Genomic DNA, 25,874 nt, shown 5'->3' on the forward strand with positions numbered 1-25,874 from the left:
CCGTGTGCTGGTTCTAGGTTAGCCAGGGATTAGAGGCTGAGGGGGCCAGACGGGATCTTTGTGACCACCTTGTCTGACCTCCTGTATAACACGGGCTATAGAACTTCCCCCAACATAGGACCTATAGCAGATCTTTTAGATCAACAGCCAGGGCATGGCAGGGGCCGTCGCCCCGTAGTGATTCTAATGGGAACAGGGGGTAAGCGGAGGGCCTGCACAGCTCCAAGGGGTTGGTAGGAGATGCACCCGTTCAGCGCTGGGTGCCATCTACTCAGTGAGCGACAGGCTAGGCCAGAGGGGCACATCCCAACCAACCCTGGGTGGGCGGCCACAAAAGAGTGCACGGACCATGGAGACGGACAGTGCCCCCACCCCACCCCCATGGCGGTGCTACCCCCAGGGCGCTGTGAGAGGCAGGTTGGCGGGGCCCTGGGGGACAAGCTGGCCCTGCTTCTGCCCAGGTTGCAGCCAGCGAGCGACCATCCCCGTGACCCCACCAGGTCTCGCACGTCCAGCCCCTCAGCGGGCCCCTCCCGAGCAGGGGAACGCGCCAAAACCCCCCTGAGGGGTGGTGGCGGGGGCGTGTCCCGCGGGCCAACGGTCTCATTCGCGGGAGTGCCGGGCTGGCCGCCGGAGCGTAACGGTCACTTAGCCTGCCCGGTCCCGTGCAGTCCGCTGGTGGCCACCGCTGCCTCCCTCGTCCTCGGAACCGCCATGGCGGGGGGTCTGGATTCGCTGGAGAAATGCCTGGAGCGGCACCTCCCCGCCGAGGAGCTCGGCGAAGTGAAGCGGATCCTGTACGGGAGCCTGAGCAGGTGCGGGAGGGACTACAGCTCCCAGCAGCCCCTGCGCCGGCGGCCTGCGTTGCAGCGGGACTGAGGCCGGGGTGGGGGGCGCCTTAGCTCGGGCGGCGTAACCGAGCCGGGAGGAGGGGGCGTGGCCGTTGCTGGAGGCCTTTGGGCCTCAGGTTTGGCTTGAGGGGTGGTGGCCGCGCAGCCTCCAGCAGCCGCCTTGTCCCGCCTGGCGGTTGGCAGGCGCGCGGCGCCCGCGCTCGCGCTGCCCACCCGCGCGCGCGCCCTTGATTCCGCTCCTTTGCCGTTTCAGAAAACTCGCCTTGCCGGCGGCGGCTCTGTCGGCCGCGGGCCAGAGGGCGTTTGAACTGCAGGGCTGTGGATTCGGAGCGGCGCCCGAGCAGCTGAGGCAGCCCCGCGTTGTCCGAGTGGGGCTGGTTCAGAATAAAATCCCCCTGCCCACAGATACACCCGTGGCGGAACAGGTACAGTCACGGGCTCTGGGTCAGCCCGCTCCAGCTCCTCCGCTGGATCAACACCTGTCATGAGCCTGGCTGCTTTAATTCCCAGCTCTGTGACACTGAAATCATGGACTCCTTAGGGCCTGTCTTCACTACCTCCCCCATCCCCCCAGTGGCACAGCTGCAGGGATGGATGTAGCAGGTCTGGGAAAGACACACTGTGTTGACAGGGGAGCGCTCTCCCATGGAGGTAATTACTCCACCCCACTGAGAGGAGGAAGCTGTGTCGGCAGGAGATAGGCTTGCCAGCTTTGGTTGGCCATATTCCTGGAGGTTTCCTCACATGACATCATCTTTTAATTAAAGATTAATTCCTGGAGACTCCAGGACAATCCTTGAGGATTGGTAACCCTAGAGGAGAGCATCCCACCCCTGAGCGATGTAAATTATGATTTTAGTGGTACTATAAACAAGCTCTTAGCGAGACTGGTCTTGTGTCTCATTACAACAGTAAGTAACCCCTTAACGCTTCTTTGTCCAGTGATTGCAGAGGTGATTTTGTGCACATTGCAGAGAAATTGTGCACATCATCCTGAAGGATCTCTTGCAATGTGTTAACTCCTCATATTTCGCAATCTGTTCTACCTTGTACTGAGCTGTGATACTCTGAGTCCAGGTCTACGTTAGAGACCTATATCGGTATAACTATGTTGCTTAGGGGTGTGAAAAATCCACACCCTTGAGCGCTATTGACCTACAATTCTGTTCCACCCCCCTTGCCCCCTCCCGGGTAGACCGTACTACATCAACGGGAGAGCTTCTCAAGGAGGTGGATTAACTACGCTGCTCTCTCTTTGGCATAGGAACATCTTCACTAAAACGCTACCACAGCATAGCTGCATTACTGTACATGAGAACAAGCCCTGAGTACCTTTCCCAGACCTCTGCATATCTCAAAGCTTGTCTCATTCACCAAGAGAAGCTGTTCCAGTAAAAGATATTACCTCACCCCCCTTGTCTTTCACATGTCACACTATCAGTTCTGCATTTCTTGTGTTGTCCGCTCTCAGTTTTGTGGCCTATGTTACCTAATGTCCTTGGATTTGACTTGTTGAATGGTAAATGGCCAAGAAGTCTTGTTACTCAAAGAAGAACATGCAGCTCCATCAGAAAATCTCATGTGTATTGTTTACTTATTGACTCGCCCGAGCTATTTGTAGTTTTCTGAAGCTAAATATTTTAGTTGCTGGCTTTCTAAGCTAAAAGCCTTTACCTGTCAAATGAACCAGAAAGGTTTCATGTTCAGAGAATTGAAAGTTGATGATTGCAGAATGCAGAGTTGGTGATTTGTATAAATTCTACGCTCTAAGACTCTTTATACAGCAGTAAGTCAAAGGTCTGAGGGGAGTCTTTCACCAGAAGAACACTGGCATGTCTGTGATACAAGATGCACAGGTGCAAGTTTTATGTAAATCTATGAAGTCTTTTTAAAAGCAAAATAAAGGTGAATTCCACATTTGTGAAATATGCTAGACCAATAGTCCAATTTATTCACAGGGCAGAAATTTCACTCAACACTGTATTTTGGAGAGAGAGAGTAGCTCATTCTCTGTGTTGGTCAAGTTCTTGCTTTCTCTGTGGTGTCTGCCAAAAAAAGTGCCAGTTGCTGCCATTTGTTATGTGGATGCCTGTCTACTAGAAACTGGCCTGAGACCACCAAGTCATTTTGCATAACGCTACACAGCTGTTATATCTCTTTGGTCAGTATCAGTCTGGGTTGGATTTGAGATGGATATATATATGAATGGCTCCAAATCTCGTTGCCACTGCCCCTATGCCTCTTTGTAACTAGAGTTCTCCAGTGAGAGGAGTTCCTGTGTAAAGATTTTTAAGTACTTAAAGAAAAATATGAACAGGCCATCACTGGTGCACTGCTTGGTTCTTGTAAGGGATGCATTAAAACATGCTTTGAGGGTAATAACTTGTATATTACTGACTGAAGCGTCTTTACTAACTCTGTGTGTGTGTGTGCGTGCGTGTGTGCATTTCAAGCCTCAGAGCAGGAGCTTCTCTCATTAGACCCAGAGCATATGCCAAAAGGAGGAGCTTGTCTGCGTTTCAGGAGTAGCCAGTCCATGGCCATCCCTGCCCCCGATCATCCCATCTCTCCTTTATCCAAACATAGGCAACTGTCCCACAGATAACCGTAGGGCCGATGGCCTCCTAACTTCTAGTCAAAGAACTTCTGGTCGAAGTTGTCAGATGTATGGGGCTCGAGTGAAGCAACATACTGCTCCAACAAGCATTTTGTCAGTTCACAACTCCGCTAGCTCCTGGGCTGGTGTTTTAGGGGAAGATCTGGAATCTACATGTGCTTGCAGGATGCACAGATATCAATTCAATAGGCTGGTCTAACCTCTGGTGGTATTATGCTTACTCATTCACATTGCTAAGTGTCACATCTCAAAACAGCATCAAAATGTTTTTTTCTGTGTCGCTCTTTTAGGGTTTATAGATCTCTAATGCACATATAGGGACTAAAGGCCAGTTTTTCAAATGAATCTAGGTGCCTAAAGATGCAGATATGTGCTTTTGAAAATCCCATTAGGCACCTATCTGAATGTTTAGGCCCCTAAATACCTTTAAAAATGCCCTAACTCTTTAGGGCCTAATTCTGCAATCATTGCTTGTACTGAGCAGTAACTTACCCTACAAGTACTCTCACTGAAATGAATGGGGTGAAGTGCCAAGCATGGTACTACTTAGTGTGAACAAAGGTGGCAGAACCAAAACCGTAATGTTAAAAGTGAATTGTGATGTATGAATTTTTATAGAGTCAAATTTCTTATAACCAGGTGGCTGCACTGCACAGGCGAATAGAGGAGATCGTGGAGGTGGCTGCAATGTGTGGGGTCAATGTGATCTGCTTTCAAGAGGCTTGGAGTGAGTATTTTCTGTAGTCTCCCGAAGTCCAGATTTTTTGCCTTTAAAATGCTAAAATTTCTGAAAATAGCCAATTCCTCTCCATTTAACAGGTACCCTATATTTTAAAAATGTTCCGCCGCAGCTATGAAACAGAGATTCCAGGATACAATCCTCTGATCCTAATCTTTATTTTCTGAAAGAAACTTAAAAGAATCCTTGTTAACAGAGCTGTGTGCAGGTTCCATGTTGGTCTGCAAAGGCAGGGTCTGCATCTGGGCGATGCTTTTAGTTATGCTTACTGTGTGTTCTTTCACCTGCTCTTCCCCTTTTCTTTCTTGGAAGTTTTGTTTCATTTAGGAAGATTCCCAACAGCAGAAAAATAATATTTAAATGAAAATGGAGGATGTGTGGGTTTAGGACTAGCCAAAACCAAAATTGAAGGACCTCCTGTGTGGCTGTTGAGGAAAACATGTCTTAGTCATTAATTTGCAGGTTTCTTCCTCAGACACGCCTTTAGGGGATCCTCTGCCCCGTGTGAGATAGTGGGTAATCTTCCCCTCTCATTTCACCTATACTAACTTCCTACCCTCTTCGTCTCTAATCATAACCACCTCTCTTCTGGCCAGACAGGCCTCCCATTTCAAATCAGTAGGGACTCTGTCTGGCTTCTTAATTGAACAAATGTTGGCTGATTATAAGGTGCTGTCTTTGCTCCATAGGGCTGAGTGACTGTGCAACACTTCTTGTCCTTGCTGGGCTGTGGAGTAAGAGGAAATTAGATCTTGGTCTGCTGCATATAGAGCACTGGAACTATACGTGGCTGGTCTTGTCACAGTGTCTCTGTGAGAATGCAGCCTAGAAAATCTAAAGTTTAGAGACCCCTAAATGGCACATTCTCAAGAATCAAACTCCTTTTTGCAGGGAGAAGAAGATAGTAATACCATACTCAGATATGGTAATTATTTCTCTGTTTGCACAAAAGCAGCTTCTGAACACATTTCATTGACCTGTTTTATATAAGTAAAGCAGAACCCACCCCATACCAGCTCAGTGACCTGAAGTCTTTGTATTGACTTCTCATGTTGGTGTTTTTCTAGCTATGCCTTTTGCATTCTGTACAAGAGAGAAGCTTCCATGGACTGAATTTGCTGAGTCAGCAGAAGATGGTCTGACAACAAGGTTCTGCCAAAAGGTAAAAAGCTGAATTCATACCATTCTGTAGTGGTCACTTTTTGTATATCAGTCTTATACATTGTAAGACTCAAAGAACCAAAAATAATTTTCCAGCACGTTCAAAGCATGTGTTGTGAGAGCTAGTGAAAGTGCAAATGGACAATACACGTGCAATATGAAACAGTTTTTAAAAAATCATACTTTACATTTTTATAATGCCTTTTACCCTGTAGGATATGTGAGACTTCCTATCCTGACTTTTCCCATATTTTTACAAGAAAATAAGTTTCACAGCTAGTCATCTTTAACTTCTAGTCAAGAAATTCCTTTTGAATGGAACAGACTATGCATTAGCAAAGCATTACACAAAGAATATTAACTGATGAATTAACTGATGTTCTGAAAGGGAAACACTTTCATATGATTCTTCTACATCCTTCCTCTGGCATGTAACACAGAATGTAGCTTTCTGTGCACCGGAGGTGACCTTTTAATAGCTGGCAGTCATTCGGCCAGGGATCGCTAAGTGAAAGCATGATTGTGGGATAATTTTCACCTTTTGCCATCTTAAATAGGCTGCAGTTTTCTTGTTTTATAAGGGATGTTGTATTTTTCTTTCTTAAATAATTCACTGACATGATCAGGTTTGTTGTGGGCCTGAATCTACCCAGATGTGATCTGACCTACTAAGCATGTGTATCTAACCACTTTACAGCTTCAATCTGACCTAGTTCAAGTGTGGGGCACTTCTCAATGTGGGGTTAATGACCTAAGGGCAGATCCTGCAAGAAATATTCAGACGTATAGAAAAGTAAAATTACATGAGGGGAAAGAAGAGAAAATGTCATTTGACCAAAGATTAAATAACCTATCAGTACTAACATTTGGTGCAAAATATTCTTGCTAGAACATTAAAAGGTACTGTGATGCTATGATTCCTGTGGATAAGGCAGCACCTATACTTTTAAACATAAATGTATTTACAAAGTGTGGATCCACTATGTACTGTGTAACTACAATAACTCGTTGATCAAAGACTTTCTTATATTTGATCTGTTGCAATAAAGAGGAATTTAAATTCCTACTAGAAAAAGGATTTGCTCTTGGTGCACAGTGCCACAGTTCTATACCTAGCATAATTGGGGATCCAAATTGTGTAACATCTTTCTGTTATGTTACTAACCCTAAATTTAATGAAAGGAAGAATACAAGGACAAACAATGCTTAAACGATGAGCGGCCAGTAGGATCTGGGATTTAGTTCTAGAGAGTGGATTCCTGGGACATCCTTGGAAGACTCTGCCTTGCCTGAATCCTTTTGTTCCCAACTGTTGGATTCAGTTTCATGTGCCTCTGCATTGCTGCTGAAGATAACCTGAATGCTTTATCTCGTAGGTAAAAGCCAAACATGAGATGCTTTGCAAAGAGAATAAAAATGATCACTAGGTCCAGACTGATTTAATAAATGTCTGCATAGAGTTGTCCACTTTCCATACTGTGATTTCACATGTCAGTTATTCACAGGAAAGCCTTAGCAAATGCATTCATTAATCCTTTGCTCCAGTTCTTTGTAGAAGGCATCAGGAATCAGCACAAGGGTTTATGGGAAGCTTTAGAATCTGAGGCTCAGGCACAAGTTGTTAAGTAGAGTTGGTCAAAAATTCTGAGTAGAAACATTTTTTCAATGGAAAATGGCTATTGGAATGAAATGAGAATTGTCTTGGAAAATTTTTCACTGGAAAATGAGGGTAAAACAAAAATTGAAAAAAAAATTCAGTTTTCTGTTTTGGTTTTTCATTGAAAAACTGATTTATTATTTTTCAGAAAATAAAAAATGTTCTTTTAAGCATGTGCTATGATTTTTTTTTTTACCTTTTTCAGCCAGCTCTTGTTAAGCAAATCCACTAAACAGTGTACCAGAATGAGAGAATGAGAGCAGGATTAAACACCCTCTCCCCCCGCTTATTTCTCAGCAGTTCCTTATGCCCCTTTTGGGTGGGTGGGTCTGGCCTACAGGTTAAAAACTGCTGCTACAGCAGAACTCATCTAACTGGAACTTGGTGCTTCTGCTAGAAGGATTCAGACTGGAAAGTTTTCACTGAGGTATCCCTCTCTGAACAAGAAAAATGTTGTAACACTAGAGTTCCAGTACATCATATATTCATCACTAGTGCTTAGCTGAGGTCAGAATAATGCACAGAATGAAAACCTCTCCTGTATTCTACTTTGAGGGGAAAAAGATGAAAACAGAGTTAATCAAAACAGGCTTTTCCGTAATAGAGATTTTCTATTCATTTCTATAGTTGGCAAAGAAACACAATATGGTTGTGGTGTCTCCAATTCTGGAGAGAGATGATGTACATGGAGGAACTTTGTGGAACACTGCAGTGGTGATTTCAAACTCTGGATCTGTCCTTGGGAAGAGCAGGAAAAATCACATTCCAAGGATTGGAGATTTTAATGAGGTGAGATGCAGCATTGGTTATAATACACTGTCTTCACTTTGTAGCTCTTGCTTGTCTCTATATGGTAGAGTGTTGGAAAGTGTAGCTGCATAACTGTCCTGTCCATTTTGTCAAGGTAGAATTGTGTGGCTATGATGATACCACTGAGGGATTTCTGGTGCGCTCAAAAATCACAAACATGGAATATGATGCCACCAGAATTCCCAAGATGCTATTGTAGCTTTGATTTATTTTAAGTTATTTTCTTTGTTTTATAATATTTCCCCAAACTAATCTGCTCCACAATACAGGTTATCATCCCAATGGGCTTTTCTATACAAAGCAACTTCACAAAAATATTGATGAGCTTTATAAAAATTGTAAAAAGAAAAGGAGTACTTGTGGCACCTTAGAGACTAACCAATTTATTTGAGCATGAGCTTTCGTGAGCTACAGCTCACTTCATCTGATGAAGTGAGCTGTAGCTCACGAAAGCTCATGCTCAAATAAATTGGTTAGTCTCTAAGGTGCCACAAGTACTCCTTTTCTTTTTGCGAATACAGACTAACACGGCTGTTACTCTGAAACCTATAAAAATTGTGTAATTCATAGCTACGGTGTGTCAGTTGTGGGGCTCTGATGAAGTCACACTCCTGGTGAATTTCCTGTAAGCTGATGAGCCTTGTGTTATATGGTTCAGGGATGAACTGTACCTGTGATCTCTTTGTATCTCTCTCCATGGGCTCTTCTTTCAGGTGACAGACCTATACCTGCACTTCCCTAAGTAGAATCCTGCAATTCATCCCACTTTTGACTAGACCACAAGTTTACAGCACCTTTATTTATAAACCATAGTACCTCCAGCATGGCCAGCTGGGTTTGACCCCAATCCAAAATTCTCTCAGGGAGCTGTGACCAACTGGTAAATGCAATGACATAGAGCAGCTTGTTCAAAACAGAGTATGATTTATTTATCTGTAGGAACATCACAAGCAGAGAGAAAAGGGTTAAAAATAACAAATGCCTAAATGCATATTGTCTTACCTAAACCTAATCTTTCCTTGCTAGTTTAAATAGATTCTGCTTAACCCAGGAACCCCGAAGCATTGGGCTGCCCGAAGCAGGCTGCACCCCTGCAACTGCTGCCTCTCTCATAGTCATCCCCCGCCATCCAGTCAGCGTGCTGTGTCCCTCAAGATCCAAGCTGCCTTTTATCCATTTCAGAGTTCCTTTGTTTGAAATTTCCTACCCAGAGATCTCCTGATGTTTCAAGCTAAGCCCCTGGAGCTGACGAAACTGGAATGCATTTCTCCAGGGCAGATTGGAGGTAGTCTTCATACAATGGATTCATAGTATTATCTGAGCACCAGGCAACTGACTTCTGTCTTCAGCGATTGTTTCAGGTTCCTGAAAGGTTTAACCCTTAGCTGCCTTTTAGCCAGCACTACAGTAGCCACCAAATCCTCCCCCTTCCCTACACACACACATAAACATTCATACAAATTAATACACATACCTTCCATGTTCTTCACACCTTATTTAATAGTTAAATCCATACATAATAAATACCGTGTTCGTACTGTATGGGCCTAGAACACTCTGTCTCAGAGGTTCCCAAACTGTGGTCCGTACAGCTCTTGCTGGTTGCATGTTTCTCTTTGTTTCCAGCTGTGAAACTGGAAAAGGCATGAAAGGCAGCTAAACTGTATATGAGTACTTTCACTTTTCTATGCATGAAATTGCTGCAGTTGCCACAGGGTTGTTATGTGATCACCAATGGGAGGTGGTCTATGTGACCATGAGTCCCAGGAGAAGCATCAAAACAATCTATTAACATAATTAAACAATTTTGACAATTCCAACCGATCAGCTTCATTGTAACGGGTAAGTAGTGTTTGCCTAAAACACCCCATCTTGTTAAAAAGTGTTGATTGTGCTTGGAAGGGGTTAAGGAAGTCTGCTGGTAACTTGTTACCCTGCCTGGATATAACCTAGATAGTCATGGCTCTCTGAAAAGAGAGAGACAGACAGACCTTGGGTGAGGTCTGAGCAGCTCAGACTGGGGGAAGGATTATTCCGATCTTTATTAACAGAGAAAACAACAATAAAGTAACAAAATCCAAACCTGAGGAGGGCAGTGAGTTGGACTTCTCAGACTGGGTGTTTGTCGTAGAGCAGATTGAGAAACATGCCAGCTTGTAATCATCCATGGCAAATCAATGAGAACTAAATGTAAAGGGGAAAAAATTTGTTCTCTAACCTTTTCAGCCCTGTGTGGGAGGTTGTATAAATAAACAAAAATCAATCCTCCTTGAGACATCAGTTAGTTGCTGTGGAGATTATTATGACCTCTGGTGAGGAATAAAGAGCAAGAGCTGATGAATTCCCCCAAGAAATAACAATCTTGCTTTTCTTCTCCTATCATAGTAGAAAAAACAGAGGACTGAGAAATAAAAATAAATTTAAAATATACAAGATAGGCAGATCTGTTTTGAAATAGAAATATTTATTAGAACATAACTGCCATGCTGGATCAGACCAATGGTCCATCTAGCCCAGTGTCCTGTCTCTGACAGTGGCTAGTACTAGAGCTTCAAGGGGAATTTGGGAATGATTCACCTTGTCTTCCACTCCTGGCTTCTGGCAGTCAAAGGTTTAGGGTTGCCTGGAGCATGAGGTTGCATCCCTGCCCATCTTGGCTAATAGCCATTGATGGACCTGTCCTCCAGGAATTTATCTAATTCTTTTTTGAACCCAGTTATCTTTTTTGTCTTCACAACATCCCCTGGCAATGAGTTCCACAGGTTGACTGTGTATTGTGTGCAGAAGTACTTATGTTTGTTTTAAACCTGCTGCCTATTAATATTATTGGGTGACTCCTGGTTTGTGTGTTATGTGAAGAGGTAAATAACACTTTTTCTCCACACCATTCATGATTTTATAGATCTCTATCATATTTCTCCTTAGTTGTCCCTTTTCTAAGCAGACCAGCCCTAATCCTTTTAGTCTCTCCTCATATGGAAGTTGTTCCCTTTGTTGCCCTTCTTTTACCTTTGCCAGTTCCACTATACCTTTTTTGAGATTGGGTGACCAGACCTGGACACAGTATTCAAAGTGTGGGAAACCTTGGATTTATATAGTGGCATTATGATATTTTCTGTCTTATTTTCTATTCCTTTCCTAATAGTTCCTAATATTCTTTTAGCCTTTTTGATCACTGCTGTGCACTGTGCTGAAGTTTTCAGAGAACTATCCACGGTGACTCCAAGATCTCTTTCTTGAGTGGTAACAGCTAATTTAGAACCCATCATTATGCATGTGTAGTTAGGATTATTTTTTCCAGTGTGCATTACTTTGCACTTATCAGTGTTGAATTTCATCTGCCTTGTTGTTGCTCAGTCACTCAGTTTTGTGAGATTCCCCTTGTAAGGGCTGGTCTACATTGAAAAGTTACATCAGCATAGCTACATCTGTCAGGGGTTTGTTTGTCTGAGCGATTGGCTGAAATAGGACTGAGTGGACTTGTAGGCTCTAAAGTTTTACATTGTTTTATTTTCAATGCAGTTATTTTTTGTACATAATTCTACATTTGTAAATTCAACTTTCATGATAAAGAGATTGCACTACAGTACTTGTTTGAGGTGAATTAAATTTTTTTTGTTTGTTTTTTACAGTGCAAATACTTGTAATAAAAAATAAATATAAAGTGAGCACTATTCTGTGCACAGTATTCTGTGTTGTAATTTAAATCAATATATTTGAAAATGTAGAAAATATCCAAAAAATATTTAAATAAATGGTATTCCATTATTGTTTAATAACGTGATTAATCGTGATTAATTTTTTTAATCGCTTGAGAGCCCTAAAAAAAAGATAAATTGCAAATGGATACCTAACTTAACGAGCTAAGTGAATTTAAAAGCAAAAAGTTTTTTTTTTACCACACGCTTACAGCAGTCTAACTGGATTGCTTCAGCCAGGACCTCCCTCCAATTCAATGATGCTTCCTTTGTGTTTCAAACATTGTAGCTGTCCTGAGTAGAGATGAGGGGAGAGAGGTGATTTGCAGGCCTCTGTTTCTTATTTTTATACCCTTCTCCCCTCTTTAAGGATTACCTCCAGCTAGGGGTCAGGTGACAGGCAGTCTGTTTACAAAGAAGCTCCTAGCTGTTTCATTGTCAGTATGGGGAAGTTCTCGCTCACCCCTTCTTCCTGCCGCAGAATGGCTGCTTAACTAGGTGGTAGTCTATAATAGTTCATCTGATTATGCTGATACATGGCTGGGGTGCCAGTGTGTCTCTGTCTCTGAAAAACTGGTTTGGGCCTGCCTCTCTAACTTTGGAACATGTTACAGCAATGTTATACAGTAGAATCTTATAACTTTACATGCAATGTTTCCATGCATATTTTACCAGGACACTAATGTTCTGCAGAATGAGTTTTCAAATGATACCTCACAGGGCATGCCTTGTACCAAATTTATCATAGACTTGCAAAAATGGTGACCATGGGGTACAGTCTGTCACATCATCACAGGTTTTATCTTTAATGGCAAGACACTAAGGGTATGTTTTCACTGCAGAGTTGACTGTGGGTCTTACTTGATGTTGTCCCTAACCCTTCACCTGTCCACACATAAAAATGTCTCATCTGAGTTAGATGGTGCTTTGAACCCAGGCTGGTTGGCCTGGCTGGGGTTATAGACAAGAGCTCAATAGTTGATCTCCTTTGGGCTGGCAACCTGTCCATGTTGCAGGGAGGATAAAAGTTAAATCACTTCAGTGCTGATTGTCCTCCAGTGCCTTCCTACAATTCCCCCTGTGTGCCGAGAAGGACAGATAAGATCTCCCACAATTCACTTTAAAAGAATCATAGAGCATCTCAGCTTACTGCAGCAAAAAGAAGCATGGGATATTCCTCCAGAAGTCCTTACAACAAACACAAGTGAATGCAGCACCAGTGAAGATGCAGTAACTTGAGTGAGGCTTGCGCCTGGGCTAGGCTGCACTGGGTGCTCAGATCCAGGTACTGATTACACAAGTTAACTCTGTTCTGAAGACATAACCTAACAGGTAGTTCAGAGTTCCATTAAGAAAACAGCAGGTGTTATATGTGACAGTTGGTGATGCATGTTTGCTAGCTAGTACATAGCATTCATCTCCATTTTCTAAGGTACTCATGGAATTACTGGAATGTATTTTGAGAAGGAAGAAGTGTTATTGGCTGAACCTAAAAAGAAAAGGAGTACTTGTGGCACCTTAGAGACTAACGAATTTATTTGAGCATGAGCTTTCGTGAGCTACAGCTCACTTCATCAGAGCTGTAGCTCACGAAAGCTCATGCTCAAATAAATTCGTTAGTCTCTAAGGTGCCACAAGTACTCCTTTTCTTTTTGCGAATACAGACTAACACGGCTGTTACTCTGAAACCTGGCTGAACCTAGTGAAGGCCTTACACTCAACTTGATGGTATATCTTTGTACGTTTGCAGTATTGTTTTAGCCATGTTGGTCCCAGGATATGAGAGCGACAAAGTGGTGAGGTAATCTCTTTTATTGGACCAACTTCTGTTGGTGGAATAGACAAGCTTTCATGCTTCACAGAGTTCTTCTTCAGGTCTAGACCAGGGCGTCCCTGAAATAGTGAGGGTGGGAGCATGGCACCCAGGGAGTTGTGGGATAGAATGGGGAATGCAAGGAGCTCCTGATGTGTGCAATAAACTGGGCCTACAGAAGCTATCAAATGTGTAACCCCCTACTTATCTATTGAATGCAGCAAAGTTTGTGTGTTTTACCTCCTGTTGGCACTGACAGCAATGCAAATTGAGCCAGCGGAAATGGAAGCTCATGTGGCTTTTATCCACCTCTCCATTCTGAGTTCTCTTTTCCCTCTGTACCATCTTATTTCATCTCCCTTGTGTGACTGAGATCCCAGCGGGGGCCAGCTGAGGTCACTCAATTAGGGTGAACTGCAAAGAATGGGGCAGACAATCCCCATAAAGCTGGTGGATATTCCAGTACTTAGATTTACCAAGCCAGCATAAAACAGCTTCTTTATTACCTTACTGGTTACTTAGAAGCCCAAACAACACAGTTCCCTTCCTGAGGAAACTACAATCCATCAATGATCTTCCAGAAAACACCATCTTGGCTACTATGGATGTAGAAGCCCTCTACACCAACATTCCACACAAAGATGGACTACAAGCTATCAGGAACAGTATCCCCGATAATGTCACGGCAAACCTGGTGGCTGACTTTTGTGACTTTGTCCTCACCCCAACTATTTTACATTTGGGGACAATGTATACCTTCAAATCAGCGGCACTGCTATGGGTACCCGCATGGCTCCACAGTATGCCAACATTTTTATGGCTGACTTAGAACAACGCTTCCTCAGCTCTCGTCCCCTAATGCCCCTACTCTACTTGCACTACATTGATGACATCTTCATCGTCTGGACTCATGGAAAAGAAGCCCTAGAGGAATTCCACCATGATTTCAACAATTTCTATCCCACCATCAACCTCAGCCTGGACCAATCCACACAAGCGGTCCATTTCCTGGACACTACTGTGCTAATAAGCGATGGTCACATAAACACCACCCTATACCGAAAACCTACTGACCGCTATTCCTACCTATATGCCTCCAGCTTCCATCCAGGACACACCACACGATCCATTGTCTACAGCCAAGCTCTACGATACAACCGCATTTGCTCCAGTCCCTCAGACAGAGACAAACACCTACAAGATCTCTATCAAGCATTCTTTAAACTACAATACCCACCTGCTGAAGTGAAAAAACAGATTGACAGAGCCAGAAGAGTACCCAGAAGTCACCTACTACAGGACAGGCCCAGCAAAGAAAATAACGGAACTCCACTATCACCTTCAGCCCCCAACCAAAACCTCTCCAGTGCATCATCAAAGATCTACAACCTATCCTGAAAAACGATCCCTCACTCTCACAGATCTTTGGAGACAGACCAGTTCTCGCTTATAGACAGCCCCCCAACCTGAAGCAAATACTCTCCAGCAACCATACAACAAAAACGCTAACCCAGGAACCTATCCTTGCAACAAAGCCCAATGCAACTCTGTCCACATATTTATTCAAGTGACACCATCATAGGACCTAATCACATTAGCCATGGCATCAGGGGCTCGTTCACCTGCACATCTACCAATGTGATATGTGCCAGCAATGCCCCTCTGCCATGTACATAGGCCAAACCGGACAGTCTCTACACAAATGAATAAATGGACACAAATCTGATATCAGTAATCATAACATTCAAAAACCGGTAGGAGAACACTTCAACCTCTCTGGCCACTCAGTAAAAGACTTAAGGGTGGTAATTTTGCAACAGAAAAGCTTCAGAAACAGACTCCAACAAGAAACTGCTGAGCTTGAATTAATATGCAAACTAGATACCTTTAACTTGGGTTTGAATAGAGACTGGGAGTGGCTGAGTTATTGCACATATTGAATCTATTTCCCCACGTTAAGTATCCTCAGACCTTCTTGTCAACTGTCTAAATGGGCCATCTTGATTATCACTACAAAAGTTTTTTTCTCCTGCTGATAATAGCTCATCTTAATTAATTAGCCTCTTACAGTTTGTATGGCAACTTCCACCTTCTCTGTATGTATATATATCTCTTCTTACTATATGTTCCATTCTGTGCATCCGATGAAGTAGGCTGTAGCCCACGAAAGTTTATGCTCTCATAAATTTGTTAGTCTCTAAGGTGCCACAAGTACTCCTGTGCTGTTCTTTTGATCTCTGAATTACCAGAATACAGCACAGACAGGGACTGTTGATTACATTGTTGACCCTACTCATACATATGTAAATACACAAAAATGATCTCCCCACGTCTTTTGAGGGTTATTTATTTTGCAGGATGTTTAACCCTTTCTGGCCATACGTCACACCTTGCTTTCAGTTGCAGCAGCTGTAATTTTTGCTCTTACCATTTTGGCATGGAGGGTCTGGTGATCAGGTAATAAAGTCTGTAGAGAATGCAGTATTGCTTCAGGAACATGTGAAAAAGACAGGTGGCACAGCACTTAGGTCCAGCAGTGAGTAAAGAGAAGTAGAAATGGAACTGGAATTTGATCTCTACAGCTCAAGAGAGACATTTCTGTTGGATCTGTACATACAATGCAGGTATTTAGTGGCTGAGGGATGTTGTCTTTTCACATACTGTTGTGCCCCAGAGATCTAGTGAATTTTAAAGGCTGCTACCAGGGGGTGGGTGAACTCGGAGACAGTACCTGAAGACACCTGCTTGTGTTTTTTCCTAGTCTACTTACTATATGGAGGGCAACACAGGGCACCCTGTGTTCCAGACTCAGTTTGGAAGGATTGCTGTGAATATCTGTTTTGGGCGCCATCACCCCCTGAACTGGCTCATGTACAGTCTAAATGGAGCAGAGATTATCTTTAACCCTTCAGCTACTACTGGAGAGCTCAGGTAAAGTACAAACAACTTGTGGGCTGTCCATTGCTTGGGATGGGCTGTATTGTGGAGTGAAATACCTGCGCGTCCCACATTTCCTGAAAGAGGAAAACCATACTTGTTTTTCCTAAATGTTTCTTTTGGACAGGAACATTTAAAAAAAGTTTTGAATTACACTTATTTTTATTTATTTATTTTGGTGATATCAGTTTGGAGTGGCTCACAACTGTTAGTGCCTACAACAAGGCAGATTGTCAAAAGCAGGGCAGACATCCCAAACGGGTGATGTGTTCTATGATTAGATTTCACCAACCCAATAAAGATGTGAACTTCTGGATCACTATATCAATCTTACCATGGAGTCACAGACAGTCCCCTTAGATTCTCTAGTCTATCTCGCCCCCCAGACAAACTGGACTTTCTGATAAAAGATCACTTACACCAAAATCACACCACATTCAGGTTGCTCCCAGTCCCAAGAGAACCATCACTTACCCCAGATCAATTGGTATCCTAGATCTTACACGAAAGGCAACGCTGGTAGCCAATTCTAGAGTAAACTAACTAAAGGCTTATTAGCTAAGAAAATAAGAGTTATTGAGAGGTTAAAGCAGGTAAAATATATGTACAGATGAGACACAGTTTGTAATTCCAAATGGTGGTAGTGATGTAATAAACTGCCAGTTTCCCAAAAGTCTTCTCAAGGTACCCAGCTTGTCTTTAGGGATCTCCCCTTTGAATCTGGTATCCTTCCCTGTAAGAGTCCAAACTGTCCAGAGATGAGGGATCTTTCCCTGAATCCATACTTCTAGCTTCTCATAGGAAACAAGCTGACAGGGTCACTACCCACGTGGGCTCTTCCTTTGGGGACGGAGAGTAAGGAATGCATTTAGAGTCTTTGATCTCCAATCATCACACAAAATGACCACTTGATTTGAAATTAGCACTTTGCTGTTAAAGTTCTTCATTTGCATTCCGTAAGGCTTCTTTCTCAGATTGATGGGTTATTTAGTTACAGGCGTATAGACAATGTAAATATTTGCTGTTACAGCAGGGATACAGATAAGTTACAAGAGTGCATGTAACAAACATCCCATTACTTTTAATGACATTTAAACACCAAATACACTCTCATACATTTAGTAGTCACTTTGATCTATATTGCTACACAAGTGAATTGGCCTGGCTTCTAGATATGCATTTGTAAGCATTCACTGAGGCCTGGGGCTTTGGCATGAGTTGGCACATGGTCTGCCAGCATCACAAGCGCATCTATTAGCTAAGGTCCAGTATTCCAGAATATGTCAATGGATCATCTTGACACACAGTATAGTACATGTACTTTTTCATTTATCCAAATGACAGTGGAATCTGAAAAGAAATCCAGTTCTGTAGGATGTACACTCCTATACTAGTAAGCAGTGTTGCCTGACCTGTTAATTATGAATTAATTATATTGATTACACTCAGAGGATTGGTAGGTTCTCATCCCAAGATCAGGCCCAGTATTATTAAAATTACTATCCAGTTGGGAGCCCCGACATGCATGGTTGCAACACTCACACTTAGGAAAACATTTTGTATTTGTAACAGTTTTATTAACACAATTAGTAAAGTCACAAACACTCCAACCCAGCAAGGTAGATAGGGAGAATACAGAATGTGCATCTGAACATCCATATACTCACACCATTCTTTGCAAAAGGACCCAAAATGTTACTCATCATGTTCCCCGTCAGATTCACTATCACCAGTGGTCAACATTCTGGCATCTCCCAAGAGTCACATCTCCCCAAGGTATGTGGGCTGGATACAACTTTGATAATATGTTATGCTGAAACCACTATGCCAAATGCATATTCAGTAGGGGTGTAATTCTCTTTTCCTAGAGTGTCGAGCATAGTGGGGCCCCAATTTCAGTTGGTATCTAGGTGCTAATGTAGTACCAATAAGAAATAACAATAATGTTACCCTTTTTGGCCTAACCACTTTTTTCCATTAGGAGAAATTGATGATGGAGTCGGGTATTTCTTTGATGCAGTCCTGTTTATTTACAAAGAACATACATAAAATCCTGTTTTCCTGAATGCAGTAGGAATCAAACAGCAGGAGACAGTTATTTACTCACAGTTCCAAGCCTCTTTCCAGCCAGCACTCTACCCAAATGTGCTCTTTCTCAGCTTTTTCTCAGGGTCACACTACAAGTGCTTCTCTGGCTGGCTGGTAGACTTCCTTGCTACCTTTCCTGTGTGCTTCTGTTGTGTTTGTGCTACCTCTCTGCCCCTTCCCCACACCCTGCAATCAAATCAGTATTCCATCCCTGTGTTTGTGTTCAGACCCCCATGAAACCCCTTGGCCCAGTGGTCTAGTCCTTGGGCAGTAGTTTCCATTGCTTCAGCCATCACTAAACAAAGGGGCATTTAGTTTTCCCCTCATTTAGCCTGAATGGAAGGTAACTAGTATAACATGCCCAACAACTTCATCAAGGTGGGGTGATTGCCCAACCCCCAGCATAACAATAATATTAATATATTCAGTAATGCTAAGTCTGTTTCAGAAGATCACTCCTTCTCTAGGTGAGGAGCTGGTTGATAGAACATTTGTAGGTAGCCTTAGGGGATTCTAATAACTTAGGCCCCAGTAATGCAAGGAACTCCATAGGGGTGCAGAGTTCTGCCCATGCAGAGCTCCTGGCAGAACTGAAACCATAGTGCTTCCTATCTGAGGTAATAACCACTTCCTGGGCTGAATAAACTCTGCCTTTGAGTCTGTCAGCCCCAGGATATGGCTGTTATCAGGAAGCCCCGTTGAGTTGTTTTAAGACACTGACATTTTAAATGTAATATTCAAATTGAAAGTGAAGGAAGAAAATCTAACAAAAGGAATCCACCCCTTCAAACTAACTGAACCCCCTTTAGGCCCCTGCTTTCCCTTCCTCTGACTCAGCAGTGCTTGTCTGTCCAGAATAATTGCAATATATCTTTCCTTTCATTGTCTTTAAAAACAAAGAGAAGGGAGGGGCCTCTCCCAGTGTAAACTGTGTAAACATAAATGTATGAATTATTCTGGGAACAAGAGCACTGCTGAATGGCACAGGAAAGAACAGAAAGTTTTAAATCATGGAGAAGGGATTCATTAAAAAAAAATTTTTTGACAGTCCCATTTTCTGTGCGCCCTCCCCCCCACACACACATATTTCTCCGCTTCTCTTTCATGTAAATTTGGAATTTTTCTGTATCAGCCGAAGAGATTGAAGCAGTGAGGCCAATCTTCTTGCTGGCAAATAGCTTGAAAATTCTGAATACATGAGCCACTCAGAGTAGGGAGAATGCAGTAGCCAGAGGAGTGTGATTATTGATAAATAAGCGCATAGTGAATACATAAGTCACACACCTACAGCCAAGCCCAGTACAGGGAATTGTATATTTGGAGTGGTGTGGAAGGGAACTATAATTTTGAATCAGTAAGTGTACAGCATCCTGTCACTCAGACTGCCTAAGGCAATTCTGTTTCCCAATAAGAGCTGATAGCTGCTGATTTAGGTTGTTTAATATTGGAAAATGTCCTTAGAAAAGAGTTTAGTAAATACAGCGTCACTTGTAGTGGGCTTTACAAATGTCACCATTAAAATAATGTTTGTGATGTTGGTCCATTTATAGCCCATTAGAAGGAGAGCAAACAGAAATTATACTGCCTTCCTGAGGCACTTCATTGCTTTTCTGGGTGCTCCAGGCTCTCCTGATTATTGGCTTTCTTCTCTTGGTTGCTTTTTGAAGGTATAATTTTTATTGCAGGAAGAGGACTCTTGAGTCCCATGCAGAAAAGAGTTTCTAGGGAAATGGAAGAAAGCTGTTCTGTAGTAACCTCTTGGCTATCATCTCTTTTCCCACAGTATTTCTCCTTCCTTCTGTGAAATTGTAATTTCCAGGAGCCTTTCAACAAAGTCCCTTTTTCTTAGACGTCCTGTCAGGTTGGCTCAGCAGTTGGGGGGAGGGGAGGGGAGGGGAGGGTGGAACAGGGGGAGTGATAAACCTAGTCCTTTCAATCAAGCCAATGAGCATCTTGTAGGTGTCTGAGTCTTCTTGAGATTTACTTATGAGTCATCCACCCACACTCTCCCCTTGGAGCTCAATATTGGGCAGCTACATGCTGTTATGAGGGTGATTTTGCAGAAGAGTGTACAGCCAGTCACTCTTGTTTTTCAGTGCTGTAGGTACTGTTAAACCATATCTTCCTGAATTATCTGATCCCTGTGTCTCAATATGCTTAATGAAAGGAAGGCTGCCTGCGTTTTCAGTGAGACAAGGGGAGTGAAGTAATATCTTTTATGGGCCCAACTGTTGTTGGTGAGAGAGATAAGCTTTCCAGCCACACAGAGCTCTTCTTCAAAAGGTAGTCTAATAAAAGATGTTACCTCACCCACCTTGTCTCTAATATCCTGGGGCTGACATGGCTAAAACTACACTGAGTTTTCAGTGTCTCCAAAATTGAGTCCCAGTTTGGAAAAGGACTGAGGGTGAAGGTGGAGGAGGAATTCTTTCCCGTTTCACAGTTCTTGGTTTTCTGTACAGTGTGGAGACTGGTTTAATGGATAATGATTGAAATGTTACAGGGCTGCTTTTGTCAAGCATGCCTTTTTGTTCTGTCAGCCCTGCATAGGGGAATGACTTTTGAAAATGTCTGTGAAACCTGCAAGTAGAACAAGGGGAGCAGGAGGGGTGGACTTTTTTTTCTAGCTTTCAGACAATCTAGTTTCCCATTGCCTGCCTCAGAAACTGCTCCTGGAGAAAGGGGGAGGGGGGCAATTAGAGCAAGAACCTTTCTATGCTGCTGCAAAATATTATTTGGATTCCTGAAAATTAATGTATAAATCTTCCAGACTGTTTTGAAAAAAATTTCTCCCAATGACTTTAATGGAAGGTGCATATCTAAATTCCCTGGGCTGCTTGAAAATCTCAAGCCAGGCATTTAAAATTCTCATCATGGTGGTCACCATTAGAAGTCAGCATTTGCCAAGTTACCAGATAAAATAGTCTCTCCCTATATGTGGAATGGGAATAATGTTGGTAACTGTGCTGAATCTGGTAGAAAATACCCACTATTAAGGGTGACCACTCTTTGTGATCCAAGATCATTGACAGCAGTTGGCTGTGGTTAGCTTTTGTTTCCCTGATCGCGAGGCTCAAGATTACAGGTATCCACAGCCCATGAAATCTCAAAATTTAGCTATGAGCCATGCAAATAAACGATAATCACCACCTTTTTTGTTACCAATTTGCAGCGAGTCACTGTGGCCAATTGAAGCAAGAAATGCAGCTATTGCTAACCACTGCTTTACATGTGCCATAAACCGAGTTGGAACGGTAAGTATTTCAACACTTTGCTTTGTAGCCTTAATTTCAGAATCTATGCATTTGAGCACATTTTAATCCTAGCTAATGAACTGTATAGTGCTAATGGGATTACATGGTAGCTGTAGGACACCTGGAAAACTCCTGTATTCCTCTGTATAGCATGAGACCTCCTCTCTCATGAATGTTTGCAATGGTGCTTTGAAGATTGAAAGTGTTGCTATGATACCTAGTAAACAGAGAGTGTGAGCCACCTGCCCTGCTGCTGGTAGCCTGCATTCTGCTGTGGCTCCTTCCTATTCTTGACTTGTTCTTTCTCTATGGTGATGGATTTAACTAAGGGCTTGTTTACACTTACTGGGGGATCAATGAATGGCGACTGATGCATCGGCGGTTGATTTAGTGGGTATAGTGAAGACGCGCTAAATCAACCATAGATTGCTCTCCCGTCGACTCCTGCATTCCACCAGATTGAGAAGAGTAAGGGGAGTCAACAAGAGAGCATCTCCCGTCGACATCATGTAGTGTGGACCCTGTGGTAAGTAGATCTAAGCTACGTCGATTTGAATTACGCTATTCACGTAACTCAAATTGCATAGCTTAAATTGACTTTTCCCTTTAGTGTAGACAAGGCCTAAGATGAATGCTCCTTCCCTTCTCGCTAATTCTCCTAGCTCCTATGCAGAATCCAGTGTCTCCTTCACTAAGATTATTGAAAATAAAATGTGTCCTTGCACTTCTGTAACAGAGCTGGTTCTTACTAGTCAGACACCTTCTCTCCTTAACAACTGAGACCATGGAACCAATTCTACCTCATGTGCAGTAGGTGAGGCCTGTCTTCAGAGCTAGTGACACAAGGTGGATGAGGTGTAATACACTGTATTGGACCAGTTTCTGTTGGTGATGGTGACAAGCTTTCGAGCTCTGCAGAGCTCTTCTTCAGATCTGGGAAAGGTACTCAGAGTGGTGTAGATAAATACAAGGTGGAACAGATTGTTTAGCATAAGTAGTTAACACATATTTTAAGGGACCATTTAAGGGAAGTTGTGGTGGAAACCTGTAGGGAAGTTTAGATCATTTGTCCAGAGGATGAAAATAATATCGATATCAACCTCTTTATGGGCCACCTTGAGGAAGAATTTCTGGACAAATGCACCATGAAACCAATGTACCCCAGATACATCAATATTATTTTCATCCTCTGGACAGATGACCTAACTTCCTTCTGGATTTCCACCACTACTTCAACAACCACCACCCATCCATCAGACTCTCTCTAGAACACTCTCACAGCAGCAACAACTTCCTGGCCATGATTAGCTTCAACAGTGGAACCTTAGACAACAGTATACAAGAAACCCCATGGATCACCGCACTTACCTTCACAGATCTAGTAAGCACCCCAAGAAATCTGTTATCTACAGCCAGGCCCTCAGCTATCACAGAATATGCTCCAAGGAGAAAGTCTGGGATACACACCTTAACACATATAAAACCACCTTTACCAAACAAGGATACTCCACCAGAGAATTAGATCACATCATGGAAAGAGCCACCCAAAAACCCCAAGAGACCCTGCTTTGCTACAGGGGGGAAAAACCCTCTGACCGCACACCTCTAGTTGTCACCTACTACTCCATACTGGAACCAGTATGGGGTATCTTTAAACCATTACAACCCATACTCGATGGGGAGCATATCCTGAAAGAAGTCTTTCCCAACCCTTCTCTTCTGGGCTTCAAACAACCCACTGTGTCTCCAGGCTCATTGTCAGAATGAGCTCCCCACAGACCAGTACCCACCAATTCAAAGCACCACGAGGTCCTGCCATAACAACAGATGAAAAACCTGCAGACATATTGCTACCGGTACAAGGGTCAATATCTCCCACAACACACGTTTCAAGATGCATGGGTCCTACATATGCCTATCATAACCTGTGATGTACCTCCTCCAGTGCACTAAATGCCCCAGTAACAACTATGTGGGTGAAGCCAGACAGTCATTATGCTCTTGAATGAACTCACAGAAAGTGATGAAAGACAAATATACCATATCATCCATGGGCAAATACTTTTCACAAAGCGATCACTTCACTCCATATCTGACCTATCAGTCCTCATCCTCAAAGGAAATTAGCACAATTCCTTCAAAATATGAGCCTAGGAGCTTAAATTGATAATTTTGCTGGACATTAAAAATAATGGTCTTAATAAAGACACTGGATTTACGGCTTATACAACAATCTGCAACCCATTAACCCCCTTTTTTTGTCCTATGACTGGAGGAGTGTTAATGGGCCACTTCACCGTGAATCGTTCCTTAAAATATGTGTTAGTTACTTATACCTTTCCCAGACCTGAAGAAACGCTCTGTGTAGCTCAAAAGCTTGTCTCTTCCACCAACACAAGTTGGTCCAAGGAAAGATTATACCTCATCAATGTTGTCTCTCTAATATCCTGAGACCAACCTGACTATATCAACACTGCAACATTCAGAGCTAGTGCACATACAAATTCTTTGCTGAGCAGTTTAGCATGTATATTTTTTTAAGGTGCTCTCCATGAATCTGGCTTAGTGTCCACCTGGTTAGACCATGTTCTTCCTTTCTGTTATCTGCAAAGACTACCTCATTTAAATCTCTCTTCTCCCACCCCCATACCAGAGCTGTCCTCTCCTTGGACTGTTAACTTGTTGTGGTGGAGAGGTTTGTGTCCCCCAATGACCCTCAGAACTATGTTGTTCGGAGTATTGTACTTGTGGTAGGGTCACCCTTGGCGAACAGTTCTGAGGTGAGGTTCCAGATGAAGCACGGTCCAGACTTCTCAAAACCCCAACGGTGGAACAGGTGTATTTAAGGACTTGTCAATTCTCTGTGGCTGTGAAGGTGCATAAGGGGTGCAGCAGGATGGAGACCTCCAGTTATCTCGGTCTCCTCTGCCACCGGGTCCAGGGCTCCTTCCTGTCAAGTTCCGTGAGGTTCCTGCCTGCGCCCCAGCTCCCCCACATTAAAAGATTTCATGCATAGGCCTCTGCCGTGACCAGAGCTGTGACACGCTAGTATTACTACTCATATTCCCCAGAGCGCTGTGAATACAAGGCTGTCAACCAAGAAAATGCCTGTCTTCCAGGCTAGTCCATCCTAAAATTCTAGCAAGACAGTCACTACCTTGAATCTAGAAACTAGGTGACACTGAAGATTCCCTTCTGCTGGCAGTGTTGACGGTAAGCCAGACAAGTCTTAATAGATGTATGCCAAGCATTAATATGTTAGTATATTAAACATTGAATTGCAGCAAGATTCTCTTGCATGAAATGAGATTATAGTGCCATCTACAGCTTCATTTCAACCTGGCTTTTGTTTCACAGGAATACTATGTGAATGCATTTACATCTGGAGATGGTGGAAAAGGTACGTTCAGCAAATACCTTCATGAGTTGCTAATAGTTGATTTTGAAGCATGAAGAGTTATCTTTCCAGCTATCTGCCTGTAGTTTCCATGACAATGGTCGTATCTAAGAGCAGCCTTACTTCCCAGAAATGCCACTGTCATAGAAATGACAGGCAACTAGCAGAAAAGATATCCAAAGTACAGTGGCATATGGTCATTAGAGGTGCTTATATAGGGCTGCTATATCCTTCCTAGGGACTCCAGTCTGTATGATCCCTGGAAACTTGCAAGGCAAAACCCCACTAATTTGCCCTATGTTGTCAGTGTGGTTTATGATGATGCATTAATCTTCATGTTCTGACTTTAAATCCATAAAAGCCAGGAGTTCTCTTACCAAGTACTATTGCTACATACACAAGTTAATGTGAAAGAAGATTAGCTTCAGATAGTCCAGATCCAGACACACAGGTGAGCTATTGAGTCTCATGCATTTTTGTAAATGGTTTACATAAAGTTATAGGTACTTGCATGCCTCTGGCATGCCAAGCCAAATGATGCTGAAGATGGGGTGCAGAGCTAAGACCTACAGGGGACTCTCTCACTGGAATTCTGGATTTCACTGCTTTATAAAACGTTGCCTCTTTATAACAATTGGCTATGTGTCTGATGTGGTTGTAGCAGACTCCCGAAACCTTCCTTTAGGCTGTCAGATTACTCCTCTTGTAATGCCTATTTTATAAATAGACAAATGTGCAATTCCCAACAGATATGTCTTCACTGCGGAGTTAAGATGAGTGATCAGCACCTGGATTAATCTAACCCCAGCAGGGGGAGTGCAATACCCGTGTGACTGTGTCCTCACTAATACT

General features: G+C 43.0%; 1 protein-coding gene across 2 annotated transcripts in view; it reads left to right on the forward strand.

Annotated features, from left to right (window-relative positions):
- Nucleotides 1-567: 567 nt before the first annotated feature.
- Nucleotides 568-25,874, forward strand: part of UPB1 (beta-ureidopropionase 1) — a 34,994-nt gene continuing 9,687 nt past the window's right edge. The window contains exons 1-9 of one of the 2 annotated variants that reach the window (XM_077835204.1): nt 568-815; nt 1,105-1,276; nt 4,108-4,195; nt 5,275-5,369; nt 7,653-7,814; nt 16,108-16,277; nt 21,544-21,625; nt 24,983-25,025; nt 25,384-25,473. In XM_077835204.1, coding sequence (XP_077691330.1) covers nt 715-815; nt 1,105-1,276; nt 4,108-4,195; nt 5,275-5,369; nt 7,653-7,814; nt 16,108-16,277; nt 21,544-21,625; nt 24,983-25,025; nt 25,384-25,433 — 963 coding nt within the window. In that variant the 5' untranslated portion in view covers nt 568-714 and the 3' untranslated portion in view covers nt 25,434-25,473. The remainder of the gene's footprint in view (nt 816-1,104; nt 1,277-4,107; nt 4,196-5,274; nt 5,370-7,652; nt 7,815-16,107; nt 16,278-21,543; nt 21,626-24,982; nt 25,026-25,383; nt 25,474-25,874) is intronic. The other variant, XM_077835203.1, reaches the window with a different exon arrangement.

Source organism: Eretmochelys imbricata, chromosome 15 (genome assembly GCF_965152235.1).
Source record: "Eretmochelys imbricata isolate rEreImb1 chromosome 15, rEreImb1.hap1, whole genome shotgun sequence".
NCBI lineage: Eukaryota > Metazoa > Chordata > Testudines > Cheloniidae > Eretmochelys > Eretmochelys imbricata.